This window comes from Notolepis coatsorum, assembly GCF_963971535.1.
Source record: "Notolepis coatsorum genome assembly, chromosome: 7".
NCBI classification, from domain to species: domain Eukaryota; kingdom Metazoa; phylum Chordata; class Actinopteri; order Aulopiformes; family Paralepididae; genus Notolepis; species Notolepis coatsorum.
In genome coordinates, this window is record NC_140171.1 from 30,862,029 (window position 1) to 30,880,908 (window position 18,880).

At 44.4% G+C, this 18,880-nt stretch overlaps 1 protein-coding gene across 1 annotated transcript in view; it reads right to left on the reverse strand.

Annotated features, from left to right (window-relative positions):
* lef1 (lymphoid enhancer-binding factor 1) overlaps positions 1-17,141 on the reverse strand; it is a 59,435-nt gene extending 42,294 nt beyond the window's left edge. Inside the window, exons 1-3 of the mRNA XM_084318232.1 lie at positions 16,204-17,141; positions 14,364-14,439; positions 12,538-12,662 (exon numbers count right to left, since the gene is read on the reverse strand). Of these exons, the coding sequence (XP_084174358.1) occupies positions 12,538-12,662; positions 14,364-14,439; positions 16,204-16,413 (411 nt within the window). The 5' untranslated portion in view covers positions 16,414-17,141. The remainder of the gene's footprint in view (positions 1-12,537; positions 12,663-14,363; positions 14,440-16,203) is intronic.
* Positions 17,142-18,880: the final 1,739 nt, after the last annotated feature.

Sequence of the window (18,880 nt, forward strand, 5' to 3'; positions counted from 1 at the left end):
TGTCTGTCTGTGTGTGTGCGTGTGTGTGTGTGTGTGTGTGTGTGTGTGTGCGTGCGTGTGAGAGCACACGTGCGCGGCGTGTACCACAGGCTAATACCAGTACAGTGTATGTGTTGGAAATGGTTAAGAGGAAAAGAAAAAAAAAACGGTTTGATGTTCACTGCTCAAGACGCGAGGAGAGAAAGCGCGCGGTAAAGAATGCATGCTAGACCGTATATCCATCTATTCGTTTAACAGCTTGACTAATAAAGCCTAGTGGCAAGAAGGCACCCTTTGTACTGCAACCATGCAGGCCCTATACCCAAAGCCTCCTACACTCTAAACATGCAGGCCCTGGCCTATACCAAAAACCTCCTACACTCTCTAACCATACAGGCCCTATACCAAAAACCTCCTACTGTACACCATTAATATTTCATATTTCAGCGCTGTCAGATACACATAGCATGTTGAGCCTCTTTAATAGTAGCACTCGCACTGAGAAATAATGAGCTTCTGAAAAATATGAAGAAAGAGAGAGACATAGCGGGGGGAGGAAAGAAATGGAGAGAGAGAGACAGACGGAGAGAGACCGACCGGCAAACTTCATACAACAGAGCTGCTATTGATCATAGCTCTTTCTCAGTAGGACAAAGTCGGGGCTGTTTCAAGCCCTCCTCTGAAGTCTGGACACAGCCGGCAGGATTTGCACCCATGTTTCACCCCCTGAGGTCCTATTGTTCCCCTTACTTGCGGTTAGTTTATGGGCTGGAACGCTGCTGGACTCCACACACAGACCTTATGAGCAGTCACAATCAAGTCAATAAGGCCATTCACTTTGGACTTGTTTTATGACTGCATCAGGGAACAGCGAGGTACTGTGGTCAGCTTTTGAAGACCATGGTCAAACGTCAAGACCTGACCAGCACTAAATCAAATATTTTTATATATTTTCTTTTAAATGGTACTATATTAGGCATAACTGTAGAACATTGATAATTCTTTTTTTAAATAACCATAATTCGATTAATCATTTTATGGCGTAAAAAACTACTTTTGAACTCTGGATCAAAAGGCTTCTATTAGAGTGTAAATGGTAAAGGAACACAACTGAATGTTTTCCTTGGCGCCACCGCTGACATGGAGCCCTTATCAGTGCCTGGTGGTGGAGCGCTGGGCCATGGCTCTCCAGAGCTCCCACAGAGAAGCTTCAATGGGAGCCACGCTGAGAGAAAGTCAGGGACTTTCACCCATGGTCTTCTGTGGCTCCCATAGTCACAACAACAAGCAAGAGTGACGACAACTGTGCAATGAAAAGACAAAACAAACCATGCATGCACGCACGGCCCTCTGGCGACAACTCCTAGCCCATCTGTATGGGAAGCCCACACACCCAGACCATTCAAACAAAAGCGGGCGTTAGGGGCAGCCTTGGTGCGGCCCTCGGCTGACCCCTGGAGATCAGCGGCAGGCTCGTGGTGAGGAGTGAAGGCCCCCCAGCAGGTGCTACAGCTCGGGGTAGGTTCTGTCCACAGCTGCCTGGCTGGCTCAACGAGGCACAGCCTGCCTGGTAAAGCTCAGCTCAAGCCAGGGAGAAGTGGGGAAGGTTGGAATCGGCCATCGGTTAGAAACGTTTTGTTTTGCTGCGTGTAAGAACCCAAGCAGAGAAAAGAAAACAGAAATGTATGCACACATGCAGTCGTGTTTACAGCTTGTTTTTCTATCACACACACACACATTCTTGTCTCAAGCACCACTGTTAACACATTGGACGCCAGACCCGACATAAGTCGGGTTAACTCGCCGAACGTTGGGGCGCCAAACCCGAGAGAAAAGTCGGGTTTTCATCGTTATTTCTTTTATTCGATATTTCCCTTCATAATCCATCCATCCAGCCTGATGTTATCATTGGGAATGGGTCTGAGATCGCAAACGTCCAATACTGCCGCCTAACACCTTGCGGCCGGTATTGCACATCATTGGAAAGCCTCTGGCTTGGGCTGTACGTCGGTCTAAGAAGTACGGTCCAGGTTTTCCTTCTCGGGCATGAGTAACGTTATAACACATGGATTGGGGACACTCGAGCACCGCCGGTTCATGTGTTTTGGTGGATTATCTTGGCAACACGACCGACATAAATACTTGGAATGGCGATCAGATAATTGGAATATTCTTTTTGCAGTACATCATGGACAAGGTAAGGTCTATATGCTATCAAGCTTGCGTTGATCCGATAATCCCTTCCCCACAATCGGAGCGTGTGTCTGTAATGTACTGTGTAACGTATTCCGTTGGTGACGATCGAAGCATAGAACATCCCCCCCCCACCCTTTCATGCATGCATGATGAAACATAATACCGATAATCTAGCGTTGATTTCAGATTGATTTGATCCAAGCAAGAAATGGCAGGCTTTATAGTGAAATGCAATGAAACGCTGTTTAGCTGCGTTTGCTGGGATTACACAGAATTACTCTAAAACTATACTCATTCACCACGGTATAAAACGTGAATGGATTGATTGATGAAGAAATTATCTGTTTTTTAATCTTGAAAGAAACTCAATGACAATTGACTGCTGCAGTCAGGCAAGCGATACCGGAGTCTCATGGCAAGCACAGAAAGACTCAGAAGAAGCTTCTATCCCCAGGCCATCAGGTTGCTCAACGAACAATAACACTATGCAACAACCATCAAATGCACTCACAACACACACATCCACACTCACTTTAAACAAACAACACACTGCAGCACCCACTCTCCACACTTTAGAACACCTAAACACACTTTATATTTATTGGTAAAGGATTTGCACTACAACCCATACCTCAGTACACCTTACTGTAAATTGTACCTAAATTGTACCTCATCCCATTTCTGCTTTGCACTATATAGTATATTGTATATTGCATAGTATATTGTATGGTAACTCAGTTACTTCTATTCTGCATCGAACATTGTACATATGTATATACTGAACACTGTGTCTACGTACGTGACTTCTATTTTTACTTCTATTTTTACATGCTATACTATTTTATTTCATAATTATCTTTTGTCTAGCACAGTCTCTGGAGCGTAACAGAAAGAAGCATTTTGTATAAAAGTATTAAAGAAACTTGAAACTATTAGATCCATAGCTATAATATTTAATATAGTTTTAGCACTGCAAATACCAGCATGTACCCCCATTCATTACAGTGCTGGCACACATGGCCATTCGCCCACGGCGACCTCTGGCGCTGAACCTGTTAAGCTTTTCAACTGGTTATATCTGTTTTGCATCAATAGCACTACTAATCTTGTAGGAAGAAATAATAAATTGAGGTTTCTGATGTTGAATTGAATTTCATTATGAGGTAATTGTGAATATTAATACATCCAAATGTATAATGGTGATGTAATGGCATCTTGTGTTTTACTATATAACTTAATATAAGCTTAGGGCTTTCCTCACATAAAGAAATGCTTGGTTGACAAATTTAAATCTAGTGATTTCCTAGTGTGAAAGCATAGTGTGGATATTTTTTGTGATGCCAGGTATGATCATTTTATAATTTTCCAGTGGTGACTAATGATCAATTCAGCGTTTAAGTTACACATAAAATCTCAACAATTAATATGATCGCAATTTTTTTAAATAATACATTTTTAAAAATTATAATAATTGAATAGACAGTCACCGTAGAGTTCAGTAGCCTCTGTGTAATGATGTGTGTGTGTCCAGGTATAATTGGGCCAGAATGCTGCTAGATTGCTTTATGTTTGTCAAACTGCATAATTACAACTTCACCATAACTCCCTATTGGTAAACCAAATTCGTTTTAAAATCACCCTCCTCTGTCATCTTGCTTTCTTCACTTGTAAAATCTTGCATGTAAAACAAGAGTCACTGTGGGAGAGGAAGAATGTAGAGATGGGCATCAGGGTTGTGCTCAATTCACTTTCGATTCAAATCGATTCAAATGTAAAATAGAGACAGCAATTGAGCATTCATTCTCGGTTATTTCTCAATATGTTGGACATGACAAACTTCTGTCGAGAGTCTGCCCCTCCTGCCCACTTTTCCCTGGCAATGAACTTTCCCCCCGCTCCCAAAGTATTCCCGTTTCTCCCAGGCCCTGGACTTCCCCCCCGCTCCCAAAGTATTCCCGTTTCTCCCAGGCCCTGGACTTTCCCCCCGCTCCCAAAGTATTCCCGTTTCTCCCAGGCCCTGGACTTTCGCCCCGCTCCCAAAGTATTCCCGTTTCTCCCAGGCCCTGGACTTTCCCCCCGCTCCCAAAGTATTCCCGTTTCTCCCAGGCCCTGGACTTTCCCCCCGCTCCCTAGTGTATCTCCCTTTTGAGTCTCACCAGCTGCCCCTTGTTTGTAATCACACAGGTGTTCCCAGTTTGTCACTTTACCCCATGTGTATTTATGTTTGCTTTTCCCTGTCGAGTTTGTCGGATGCTTGAGTAATCCAAGTTGATGATGTTTCTACATGCATCGTCTGTCAAGAGTTCTCCCAGTTTGGTATTTCAGTTCTTAAGTTTCGTTTAGGTTAGTCAGCTCTGGCTATTCAGCCTATTGTTTTCCTGCCTGTCTGCATCTACCTGCCTTTAATAAAGACACCTGGTGAGGGTTTAACTCTTCGTTATCTGCATCCTGCCTCTTTGTCCTGCACTTGGATCCTGCTACCTCCAGACCTTACAGAAGGATCTCACCAGACATGGACCCAGCAGAACTCATGAAATACTGCAACAACACCTCCAGCATAGAGCTCAAGTCATCTGCTCTGAAAGTGGCACTTGGGGTGATTTCTTCTAGGCCTGCCTAGCAGCCGTACTAGCTGGAACTCCAATAGACTTTACAATAGGGCTGAACGATTAATCAATTTTAAATGTTTTTTTTTTATTGTTTTTTTTATTTATTTAACCAGGAAGTCCCATTGATATACAAGATCGGTTTGGGAGAGGGAGGTAAGGGGTTTTAGATTGTGTGTTTGTGAAGTTTAGACTTCAGAGAGGGAGAGTAAAGTACAGAAAAATGGTACCGTTGGGTACCAGTATCGATTCCCAGGTAAAAAGAAACATTTTCAAGCCGCATTTTACAATAAACCTCTGTGGGGCTGCTTAAAAATAATAATAATCGCAAATTTAATCGCAAACGCAATATCTGTCCGAAAAATCGCAATTCGATTATTTCCCAAAATCGTGCAGCCCTACTTTACAACTGTCCCTGCCTCCTTGTCCGTTAGCCTAGCCAGCCTAACCAGAACTGCAAAGAACTTGACTGCTGCTTTAGCCTCCTCGTCTGTTAGCCACCAGCCTGATGGCCTTCAGCCTCCACCCTGGTCTTCTAGCCTTCAGCCTGCTACCCAGCCAGCTAACCTGAGTCACTGCTGCCTAGCGATAGGGAGTCTACGCTGACCAATGCCACAGAGTCACTGCTGCCCAGCGATAAGGAGTCTACGCTGACCAATGCCACGGAGTCACTGCTGCCCAGCGATAAGGAGTCTACGCTGACCAATGCCACGGAGTCACTGCTGCCTAGCGATAAGAGTCTACGCTGCCCAGCACCACTGAGTCACTGCTGCCTAGCGATAGGGAGTCTACGCTGACCAATGCCACGGAGTCACTGCTGCCCAGCGATAAGGAGTCTACGCTGACCAATGCCACGGAGTCACTGCTGCCCAGCGATAAGGAGTCTACGCTGACCAATGCCACGGAGTCACTGCTGCCTAGCGATAAGAGTCTACGCTGCCCAGCACCACTGAGTCACTGCTGCCTAGCGATAGGGAGTCTACGCTGACCAATGCCACGGAGTCACTGCTGCCCAGCGATAAGGAGTCTACGCTGACCAATGCCACGGAGTCACTGCTGCCTAGCGATAAGAGTATACGCTGCCCAGCACCACTGAGTCACTGCTGCCTAGCGATAGGGAGTCTACGCTGACCAGTGTCACTGCTGCCTAGCGATAGGGAGTCTACGCTGACCAGTGCAGGGCTGTACACTGCGACGAGATGGTCGCGAATTGCCCCTTTAATTGGCCGTTGCGATTGGTAAATATTATCTGGGGGCGGGCTTGCGAGTAGTGCTTTCAAGCCTTGCATTCGCATTTCACTCCTAAATTATCCAAGGCGTGTGATGACGCGATGACGTCACTCACGCGAGCTGAGCAGTGAGCACTCAGCAGGTATGATCAGCGGGAACAATCGACTGAGCACTCCACTCACTCTGATAGACTGGCTGACTGTCCGATTCATTTAGCTATGAAGAAAAGTAAAGTTAGTATTGCTTCATATTTTCGACACGTTCGACCTCCTATAGTGAGCCGAACTGAACTGAACTCAGACACACGGAGAGAGCTGCGGCGTCTGCTGCTCCTCCTCCCTCCCGCACCCGTGGCTGTTGTAAACACTAGTCTCTAGTGGGACACTGGTACCTCGGTGAGCCTGCCAGCCGGCTAGCTACTGATATCAACAAATGCTACAGCAAGTCTAGTAGTGCATGATAGCTCGCGTTAGCTCACTGTTCAAAACGAAACGTCCCATTAAACTAAATAGCTACAGATAGCTCCTGATATCAATGTCTTATAACACTGAGTCGATGCGTATTCGAGCTGAGGGCACGCTGAATATAGTCAATAGGGTCCAGCTGCAGCGCCGGAGAATCCTGGCCGTAGCTGGAGGCTACAGTATAGGGTCCAGCTGCAGCTCCGGAGAATCCTGGCCGTAGCTGGAGGCTACTCGAGTACACACAGACAGTGGAGCTGGTTGCATATAGCGAGCATTTTGACTTGTTGCGTGGTGGCGATGTCTCGCAGATAATACAACTACAAGTATGATTATATAATATATATATTTTAATCAAAAACAATCGATATAAATAATGGTAAAATTGTTATTTAAAAATTTGCCCCTAAAAAATATTTTTTGACCCTAAATTTCTCATTTAGGGGCAAGTGTGCCCCTAGTGAAAAAGCTTAGCGTACAGCCCTGCAGTGTCACTGCTGCCTAGCGATAGGGAGTCTACGCTGCCCAATATGCCACCGAGTCACTGCTGCCTAGCGATAGGGAGTCTACGCTGTCCAGTGCCACTACTGAGGTCTGGCCAGTTCCCAAGCTGTCCCCTGCCAACGCCCTGCTTGCACCCCTGCCAACACCCAGCCAGACCTCTTCGTCATCTGCATCCTGCCTCGTTTGTCCTGCAATCGGGTCCTGCTACCTGCTGCCCAACCCTGTTAAGTATGGCAACATCCTCTTTGCGACAGGAAGCAACGGGTTCACGAGACATTTTGAGGAACACTACCACTTACAACATTACAAACTACAAGAAACACTACAACTAGTTTTCTTAAAAAAATAAATTACACCAAGCTATTTAAATCAATTTGACAATCATTGATGTGGAATTCTACATGTAGAAGCTTTTACATAAAAAAAAGATTAATTGACTAACAACGTCTTCGTTGAGTAAGAGCCTAATGACTGGTCCCTAATGACTAATTAGTCAACTAGGAGGAGACGGCCCTAATAAATATAGCTCAAATTAGGAATTATAATTATCCAATACATGTGACTTATTTTGACCTGGGATAGGATTAGTAAATTTCCTGAGAAATAATAGTGTCTGGAGTTTGAACTAGTAAAAATATTATCAAAATGTCAGTAGCTAAACAGCAAGCAATAACACTACGGTGAACTACAAATCCTTATCATACGATCCAAAAACTTGGCCCTTGACGGTCTTTATTTTGGGTTCTCATCTTACACACACGTCTTTTCAACATAGGGAGGGAGTCACTCTGCTGAGCTCCACATAGCGAGATGAAAGCTGGTGATAAGGTGATTGCAAGCACATGGAATCATTAGCGCCGAGCATATGGAGTAAATGTGTCAACCAGCATCGCCATACAGTAGAGGTTTAGGAGCAAGCTTAGTGTTAAGGGCACTGTTTATAAAGCATTCAAGATCCAGCGGCACTTCAAAAGGTTCCGGGACCCAAGTGTTCGTTGTGTGTGTGAGGTCCCTCTCGCGCTCCCCTGACACACACACACATGCCCTTCTTATTTGTCAGACCTGCACAACAGATGACATCAATGCCAGCATGATTCAGTGATAGGTGTGCTGGTTGACCGGGGGGAAATCGTGGTGGGTAAATATGGCAGCGGTAAAATACTCCTTTTTAAAAGGCAATATGTTTACAGGCTATATTTGCTACAGGCTACTTATGATAGCCATACGAGCTGACAGCAGGAGAACAGTGATCATATGGAGTCCAGCTGTTTTAACAGCAAAACGTTACATTCAATTCCGTGCCTCACACAGCATGTCGGAGATAAAGAACTACACATGGTGCCACATGCCGCCATCGAGGATATTGTGAGAGCACATGGGAGAGCTGCTGGGAAATGTAGTGTCCCCTTTTAAACGGGGATCTTCCACGGTATGGCCGGGGGCCAGGGGCTGAGGACACACATGGCACTGGGGGGGGGGGGGGGGGGGAACGGGAGCGGTCCCGGCAAATCCCGTTAGGTAAAGCCCGGGTTAGTGATTCCACGCCGCCAGACGCCGGCTAGAGGATCCGTCACGTTCCCGCCACATCAAAGGAACCCCTCCCCCCCATGCGTCTCTCTCTCTCTCACGCCATGGGGATCTTCTACAGAGCAGGGAAGAGGAGTACCAGCGGTTCTCTAAACACCCCCACTGTGGAAAAACTCCATCCATTCCTCTTATTCTCAGGTTGGGGCCTTCATATTGACTACTGGAGATCACCAGCATTATGCTTGTTCAGTGGCAGATATATGAATACACAGACTTATTTTGGGAGACCGATTAGCTCTTAAAGGGAAGCCAACCGCGGCAACCGCCCTTTGAGCGGTTCTCTTTTGCCCTTCCATGTTACAGTTTTTAAGAGCAAATTTCATCAACACCATGGGAGCCATTTCACCGATTATAATCCGAATTGTAAAACATCAATCAATCCAAACAAAGTCTTCACAAAGAAATATGAGGCCAGGGTGAAGACAAGCCTTTCTTCTGATGGATTTTGTACATCCCGGCATTAAGGCCATGACAGCAGGAAATATGAGCCAAGTCCCTCTAAATAAAACAATATGCAACTGAAAATCCTCATACGACCCCACTGCTGGAGAAAGCCGCACATGCACACACACACGACAGGAATGATAAGGTTGAACAAAACTTGAGTATCATAATCTCTTCAATTTCCAATTGGCACCAGTTTTCAAATGCAGAGCAAGCGGCATTCCTTTTATGTGGTTAATTTACAAGGAGAAACCATACCGGCCGAGGATAAAATAATGTTCATTCTCAACTGCGTGCAATCATCTTAACTCCTCTCCTTTCATGTCTGGTCCACACAACTCACAGATATCAAAACAACCAGGTCTGGGTTGCTCTGCTGAGGCACAAAACTATTCCATTCATGATGGTGATGACAATGTTGCGGTTGGTTCAAATCCAGCACATCAACCGTCAACACCCCACCCCCAATCCCATCTGATTGTGATACACTAGTCAACCTTTCAGGCAATGTTGTTGGGAAATATTGGACAAGCGGATGTCACATTTGTACCGATTGCACGTTGACCTCTTGTTGCGCAGACAAGTTCCACTGTATGTTCGACCCCTCTCCTGTTGACGAGCACATCACACATCACTTTACCCAAAAGGTTGACCAGTGTATCGCCAACCTTACTTATCGCTCTCCACCGTGTCCCTCTTGTCATCTCAAAACAAAGAGCAGAATATGTCTTAAAACTATATAAATCATTCACCTGCATTACCGATACACCACCGCGTGACTGGAAAAGGGGGGTAAGCCCGTCTACCTCCAACATCTACATGGGAGAGCCCTTCTCAACACTTCTTCACACCCAACATCTGAGCTCTTCTGGAAGAAGCCAGCTATCAAGCCGCCGGTGCCCCAGAATCTGCTGACAATCAGCAACTCCCAACAGCTCCATCATGACTGGGCGGCCTGTGCAGGAATGTCATGGTCAATGGAAATCAATCTAAACTGCTGGGGGGAGGAGGGGGTGGGGGTGGGTGGAAGAGAATGAAAGAGAGAATGTGCCTTTGATCTCGGTGAAAACCGATCCCAGGCCTGCAGATACTGTGGCTGCGGTGGCCAGCGGCTGAAGGCAAGCGAGTTGACATCCACCAAGAAAGCTAGGGGGACTCGTATTCCGCGATTCCCTCCACCCCGGCCCTGGCTCTTTTTATTGGATAAGTGGGAAAAACGTATATAAAATGACTACCGTTTTATTGAAGACAGGGCGAGGGGGGAAATTGTTCGGGCGCAGTAGTAAAAAAAAAAAAAAAAAACAGCCAAAGTGAATGAAATGAAAGAGTCTTTAAAAACTTTTTGGCAGCGAGCGAGCTGCCTAACTGGCTGCTCTAATTCAGCGGCATTGAGGGGCAATTTCCTCTATTGAAAGACAGTCAACTGGCCTCAGGTCTGTAGTCGCCATGCCGTGTGACCAAAGATAGGATGGAACTCAAAGAAAGTTTGCCATAAAAATCAGTATGATGAGAGGCGTCATAAACCCTGATTTGATAAACAGTCATACCCATTTGTCAACATAGGAGGTTAGATCACAAGGTCACGAGCCAAAAGAAACATCTTCCCCCTGCCGCATACTTTCATCTTCTACGCAACATCGACAATGCAATTTTAACATCATCCGGCGATAGTGATGGGTGTGACTGAAGCTCCTTTTACGCACCACAAGTGGCATGTGCCCCTAAACGATCACACATCTGTTCCTGAAAGCGTATTCTCATAATAATTACTCAGAACTCAAGACTCCTCAAGTTCATCATGTTGCGTAGCGACACAGAGACTTTGGGGTTCTGGAGAGTAAGTGTTTGTGAGAGAGAGAGAGAGAGAGCGTTTCTCCATAGTCTCTCCAGGCTGGCAGGGTGCAGGAGTCAGGCTTTGGGAGGCACCGAACCATAGCCAGACTGAAGCTGGTGACTCCCCAAGTGCAACACATACACACACACACACGTAGAGAAAACAGGATTAGGGTGGACAGCTGCTAGCGTGCCCTGCGTTTTGCGTCTGTCTCACTGGGGGAAATGTGCAAACGGGACAGACACAGGAAGCCGCCAGAGAGGGGTCCCGCAGCCACCCTGAAAATAATACTGTTACAGGGACATGAGTGGAACAACATACAGTGACCCTGGATGGGTTCTGTAAACTCCCTTTTCAAAGCAGCCTCGGAGATGGGATGTTGCCTTAAGGCCTACCTCGGTCATGTTGGACTAATTGAGGGGGCTTACTTGGGCCATGTAGACATTCATCACTTGAGATTTTAACAAGATGAAAAATAATGTATGGCTGTCGTTAATCTACTGGAAAGTATGGTAGGCATTCGGTTTCCAAGAGTCACGTATGGTTGTCAAGGTGACGAGTCACAACAGTGCTGGCGCACAGGGTTAGCTATTGCCCAGCGATTGCAACATATGAGCAAAACAGACATGAAAGAGAAAATGACTTAACAAGTAAAGAAGGTGTTTGGTTGTATATTGCATGTAACATGAGGCCGAGCGGTTTGGAGATGGAGGAGTGAGGAGTTTTAGCCCGAATTTCTTTAGAAGGAACCTCCCAATGAAAGAATTTACCTTTAACTATAAATAAAACACCTTTAAATTTGTTATGTCCAGCTCTTAGATTCAAGTTAAAGTTGCAGTACATCCACCTTAATTTTTATTTATTTTTTTTAACAGATAGTTTAGAGATGATTAAATTAATAAAGTGACTGCTTGATGTGAATCAATTAAATCAAACAGAAATCAAAGGCATTTCTTAATCAAACGTGAACGTCATTGTATTGGCAGCAAACCAACAAGATATTTGTAGCTCAAGGCTGTACATTTGACTTGCAAGCTTTTATAAACACATGAATGAGTTTTTTTTTTTTATTTTTTTTTTTGTCAATATGTCACTACATTCAAAGCATTTCATTTCTGATTAAGGAAGACATTAGGATGTTGAATTCAGCAATGCTTCCAATGAGCACCTTACCTTATTATTATTATTATTATTATTATTCAAGTGCTCAGAATCTTTCTTATACTGTGACCAATATTTGGTTTGAGTGATTATTTAATCATAAAAAAAGCCCCTTGCCTCTTGAAAACAAGGACCAACCAAGTGACCAACTGATGAGGTAAAATAAGGTTTACGGTAAAGTAAGGTATGGTAAGGCTTACAGTAAGTTAAAGTAATATAAGGTAAGGTAACTTAAGGTAAGGCTTACAGTAAGTTAAGGTAAAGTAAGGTAATAAGGTATGGTAAAGTAAGGTAAGGCTTATGGTAAGATAAGGTAAGTTTTAGGGTAAGATATGGTATAGTAAGGTACGTTAAGGCTTAATTTATACAATTATGAGCTTTGTTTGGTTTGCTTATCTTAGATTCTGATTCTTATGGTTGTTCTTATTTTATTGGGCTTGAAGTTCCTCATGTAAATACATTTTTTTATTGTAATTATTAATGAATTGTTAATGAATTGAGCAGACTGATGTAAGGATGAAGAATTGGTACTGACCGTTCTGGGCATGGGCGGCGAGAGGGAGCCGTTGTTCATGTAGGAGTCGTTCATGTTGGTCATCATGATGTAGCCTGGGTAGCCCGAGTAAGGATGGCCTTTACTGTACATGTCGTGGTGCTTTCCTGAACACAGAGAGGGACGAAACAGAGAGACGTGTCACAGTGTGGCTCGACGGGGCCCGGCCGTACACAGAGCCGTCCTAGGAATGAATAACTGGAGAGAATAGGACTTTATATTCAATAACATCTAAACACTAGAAGAAACACACTTCGGCTACAAACTCGACGACGAATTTGATGTAAACACTCAAGTGAGATATTAGACAAAACAACGTCGTAGATCTACGCTGCCTTGTCTCACACCCCAACGTTAACGCCGAAACACGTTGACGACGCCAACATAGTCAATAAAATATTTCATCTCTCTTCATATTCTTTTATTTTTATTTTTTTGCAAACCCCATGACCTGCGCCTTTCCCGGCACGCATTATTTTATTTCATTCCCAATAACAACAAAGAGCCCCCATAACAAAGTTCAGTGGCTGTTGTGATGCCGTAATGATATCGCTGTCAATCGCTTTGACCCGTCGCCCCGCGTCGCCACAGACTTTTGTCTGCGCCCTTTCTTCTCGTCTCGGAGAGGAGGGTCGTGTTCTACGGGGGAACAATGGAGCCCCTCTGTGCCAATTAGCGCCAATTAGAGGAACATACAGACTGCGTCAAAACAGAAGACGCCCCGACCGCTCTTCCACGCCTTTGACCTAAAAGGGGGGCCTTTAGACAAGAGCCCCCCCCCCCCCCCCCCTCTCTCTGATACCGCGCCGCTCACCACTCTCTCGGTGGCTGCCGCTCGCTGGGTGATACGGCAGGGGTGGTGTGTGTGTGTGTGTGCATAGACTGATGGCAACACAGAGTTTGTTGTAGAGGAAGCCAGTGTTTGGTTTGATGGGATCCCATTCAGGGTTAGCAGGGAGAACAAAGGGCACACTCCTCCTCAAGGCTTTAATCATGACCTGCAGCAGTGAGGTCACAATACATGGGCCAGAACTGAGTCTAATGAGCCCTGCCAAGCAGCAACATGTTGAATTGTGACAATGTGGCTAGAGGAGTGTGTGTGTGTGTCTGTGTGTGTCTGTGTGTGTGTGTGTTTTTTGGGGCAAAATAGAATATTCATTAAAGTTCATTAGACGGTGACAAAACATCAATGTCAAATGCTGAATATCATCTCATGTCTCTGTTCTCTAGTATCAGATTGTTTTGAATTCTTCTCACAGAGTGTACATAACAGTCCTATAGTTCTAGCATCCGACAGTCCACATCAGAAAACCATAGCATTTATCACAACCTGGATTTTCTTTTTTAACTACATAGCATTACATATGAAACATGTGATATTATTATTTTTATTTTATTTTGTCACAGACACCAGCATGCATCTATGAAGTGGATACCAGGTAAAGGTGTCCATGAGGGTATACTATGGCATGTCCTGACTAGACAAGAGTTCAGAGATTATCTCTTCTGAGCAGCAGAAAACCAGGGCTCTGTATCTGTAGCAGTGTGACTGATCACTTCTGTATGGAGAAAACCGAGGGGGTAGTCGTTTTTAACTCCATCATCACCCCCCCCCCCCCCTTCTCTCTCTCTCTCTCTCTCTCTCTCTCTCTCTCTCTCAATCTCTTCCACTTCTAACACAAATAAATCCTTACATCTGACGTGGTTGGTGTTTTTTTCATCGCAGCAAGCCTGGTATCTGAAGCGATGAAGCAGACTGAAATATGGAAGAGCTTTCTTCACTTTGGGGCCGTGTGTGTCACACTTACCATCGTCATGATGATGGTGGTGGTCTCTGTGTTTTTCGTGATACGAGTCTTGGGATATTTGGGACTGTCTAGCTGCCTGGATGCGAGACAAAAGAAACCGGGGGTTAATCAATATCGAAGGAGGCCACAGACAAACATAGACGAGCCGGGACTCTCAAAACTTGCTGCTCACAAACAGCTGGGACCAGTGCCATCCCTTTTGTTTGTCGTTAAGGCAGGACACAGTACATGCCTACACACGTACACACACACACACACATCACTGTAAAAGGGTGATAGGGCGGTTTGTATCAACCCTTCAAAAGGACCACTTAATTAAGCTTTGTGTCCTAAAGGACATTGCAAATTAACTTGTTTTGAACATCGTTACGTCCACCCCCCTTTTCCTCACCCGGGTTCAGGCACACTTCTAAAATTCAAACGCATCAATGACATCATAATTTCCTATGAGTTAACGCTCTGGGAAGAAAGAATCTGAATAAAATCCTCCCGGTGAAAAGAGGAAATGGTGCAGACCACGTACCCGCCCCCCTCCATCACCCCATATCCCTGGATTCTACTGCACTTCCATTTCCCTGCTCGTCATGACTCAGAATTGGTAAGAAGACCTCCTTTTCGGAGTTCAGACCCCTCCGGGTGGCTTCCTGCTGGGTCTGGGAACTTCATTGGATTCCCAATTAACATTCAGCCCCTGTCCCGTGAGTCTGTATGACATTTGTTAGTGTATGTGTACAGCCTCGATCAGGAGGCACCGCAATCCCATTAACACTGGTTAATGACAAAACACCCGGCTAATTGTGGAGTGTTTTGGGTTTGAACCTGCGTCCTCAACTCAAGTTTATTAGCTATGGGCTACTTCAAGAGCAGGTGGCCATTATTGAGACTTAAAATGTATAGGCATCATGTCACTGAATTGGGAGGTTTTAACAGCAAGAGCGTTAGAATGATCACATGTGCCTGCAGTGTGAGATCATTTACAATTCTTACAATTTTAAATTAAAATATTATACTGTGAAACTTATTCCATGGAGTTACGACACACAATTATTTCAACACGTTTATTTTTTTTAATGAATAGGCCCATCCCTTTATCTAATCCCATTTATAAATTCTATATATTTTCCATCGACCTCATAGTTTATTGCATTAAGTAACCTGTACGTAAAATAAAATGTTTAATCACTTTATGTATTGAATACAATTATATCACTCCCCAAACAATGAAATACAATTTATTAATTAAAATGTCGGCTGAATAATAGTGATAGTGATCATCAAAACATTATTATTATTAGGATTAATAATAGCCATAATAATAATAATAAAAACAATAAAGACAATAATATAAAAGTGTAAAAAAAAATGAAACATCACACACACCAACAATTAAAAAAAAGAATTTATCGACTGTGGTTCATGGATCAACTGGCCTTTCTTGTAAATTAATTGTAAGTGTTCTTAGAGACATGTTATACCACGTGTAGGCTAAAAGGTTTGTTTTTGAGCTCATGTTTACAACTGATTAAAGCTTCACAATGTAAACATGGCCATTATTAACCCTTCTTCTCATCATAGCCTGCCCTAGAGTCACAAGGCCTTATTTTTATAGTACTGTAGTGTAAGTCCACCGTATAGTCTTTCAAAGACAATAAACGTCAGTATTTGGTCACATCAATGTCTTCTTCATACTATAAATCGAAGTATTGCCATATATTAGCCAAATTAATATGAAGCTGTGCTAGCCCAGGGTCATCATCAACAACGTGTCAGTGTGGTCAGTTAGCCAGTGTGTTTATTTACAACAAGCCAATATCAGCCTTAAAAAACGAAATATACTTACATCATGACTGTTGCTGTTTGGACTTATTTCGGACTCGTTTACTAAAGACGACTTGATGTCTGCCAAGTCCGACTCTTCCTCTGAGTTACTGAGTTCAGCGAATATCTGTTCTTTCTGCGGGTCTCCCTCGTCTTTGAAGGGGATCATCTCGTCTGTAGCGCAGAGCTCCGGGTCCCCGCCGCCGCCTCCGCCGCCCGATAACTGTGGCATCTTGATTGACTGACGACAACAAACACTATACAGTCCGAACTGTGGGATTTAACAACAACAAAACACAACTCCAAAAAGGACACCGGAAAAAGGTCCCCTCTAGTCGCCGCTTCCAAGACTCTTCACTCAGGTGTGCAGCGTGAGGAGGATGCGGCGTGGTGCAGACACGGTTGTGGCTCAAAGCAACAGGAGAGTGGGCTTGTTTCGGGGTTGTTTCCCCTCCCGTGTGTCGCGGGTTCGAGAGCCGGAGATGTTATCGGTCGGGAAGCGGATGCGCGGTGCACGCAGCAGCGGCACTTTATTATTAAAAAGCACAAGTTATTAAAATGTCATCACTATATCAACAACAATGCCGTGTCGGTCTTTCTTGGCAAAATGAGAAAGGGTCCAGTGAGAAGAGAAGAAGAAAAAACAGGTAAGAGAGTGCAAATAAGAAAGTTAAAAATATGTCCTCGTTCAGTGGTCCTCATAGAATTGGTGTCCTTTTAAGTAAAGTGAGGGCAAGAAATTGGAAAAATTGGGGGAAAACCGGTAGGTGTGAGATGATGAACAATCTCGTGCACCCTGCAAGTAAAACACCGAACACCTACACTACAAGTCAGCTACTTAGTGAACTACTAATGTACTTATTAAAAGACATCCTTGAATTGGAAAAACAGCCGAATCAAAAAGTCAACAGTCAAAAACGATATATAGAGGAACGGCGCCGTGGACGGACTTCCTAACTGGAGCAGTGCTCCGAGAGTAATGTAACGAGTGTGTATGTGTGTGTTGGTAATGTAGCTCTGCCCCCCCCTCCCTCCTCCCTCCCCTCCCTCCTCCTCTCCTCCTCGCCCACCGCCCCCTCCCTCCTCCTCCTCGCGCTGCTCCTTCTCGCGCTAGGACAGAGATGAAAGGGAAGCCGCCGCTCTGATTGACAGCACACCGATTGACACTCCTGAGCGCGCGAGGGGAGAGATTTATACAACGCTGACAACAAATGGGTAGACAGGGAAAGAAGTGAGGGGCGGGGGGGGGGATGCAGCCGACAGTCACTGTGATGTAAAAACAATAAAAAAAGAAATAATAATAAAAAAAAAAAAATTTAAAAAGAGACTGCTATATAATCTAAAAACACAAGAATTGAGTCGTCTATTTTCCTCAGAATCATCACCAAGAAGCACGTGTCACAAAATGTCATGCATATATAAAAGCACACGATTCGGTCAAACAATGCAACCATCATGAATTACATTTTCAGGCTAATTATGTGCTTATTTTAGGCCTACGTTTTATACAAAATAAAGATATATATTGCACATCTGTAAGTGCAGACTGATATGGTACATGTGAGGGTGTGCGTATAATTGTTTAAATTAAACACAGCTAATTTGAGGAAATTGTCTGTTCATTCTTGTTTTGCTCAGACAGTAAACTCATGAATTCCCAAGACTTTCTAGATTTTTCCATCAGTTCCAAATTCGATTAGATTTTTATAGGCTTGTATTTTGTCTCATATAACTTTAAATAATGCCGATGAAAATAACGCAGGCATAGTTTCCCAATATTAACGAGACGCGAAATTCTTTAAAAACAATACACCCCCACCCACCCCCCAACAACACATGTCCTGTTTTATGTAGGTTTTACCATATTTAATGTGTTTCGGCAGTAGCCACGGCATGGAAGTAAAAGTAAATAAATAAATGGGATATGTTTATGTTTATGTTTAATGTTTCATGAGAAATGGGGGTGAAAGAAATAAGAAAAACACAGAAGTGGTGTGTTTCTGTGGCTAGCTGTGGAGCGATTGCGTGAGAATAACTTTGGAGTGGGAGGCAGATCTTTATAAAGCACGGAGGTGGGGTTAGCGGGCGGAGTCGCGGCTGCCTTTGATCTCATGGCGGCGGGCTCTTTCATCCCCGGTTTCCCCCCCTCGCGCTCCTTCGCCTTTGTATGACTAAATTTGGTATGAGTATGGCGCGGGGCCAACATTTCCACGTGTGCGGCGTTCATCCCAGCTGAGAGAGAGAGAGAAGGCAAGGGTTCTCTTCCGGGTAAGGAGACAGCGGAAAAGATCAAAGGCTTTGGATTTGGAACCGCGAGTGTGGATTCAAAAGAGCCGGGACTCTGGCTGCATTCCAGAGTATAGCGGAAAGCTCTCTCTTTCTGAGTCACACACACACACACACGCACACACACACACACATACACTCACACACACACACGCACGCGCGCGCACACACACATGCAGAGAGAGAGCAAGCGATTGAGTTAATTAGAAAGATTTCACACAAACAGACCTGAACAACCCAACCTTTCATTGGAAATCCTCTAACATTTTTATTTCTTGTTTTCAGCCTTGTGAAATGTCTCTGTGTATTTCTCAATGTATATAAGCTCTTCCTGTTTGCAGTACCCACTACTCCATTAATTTAAAACCCCTGGTTCGAAATCATTATGCTGGTTATTTAATTAGTCTTCACAT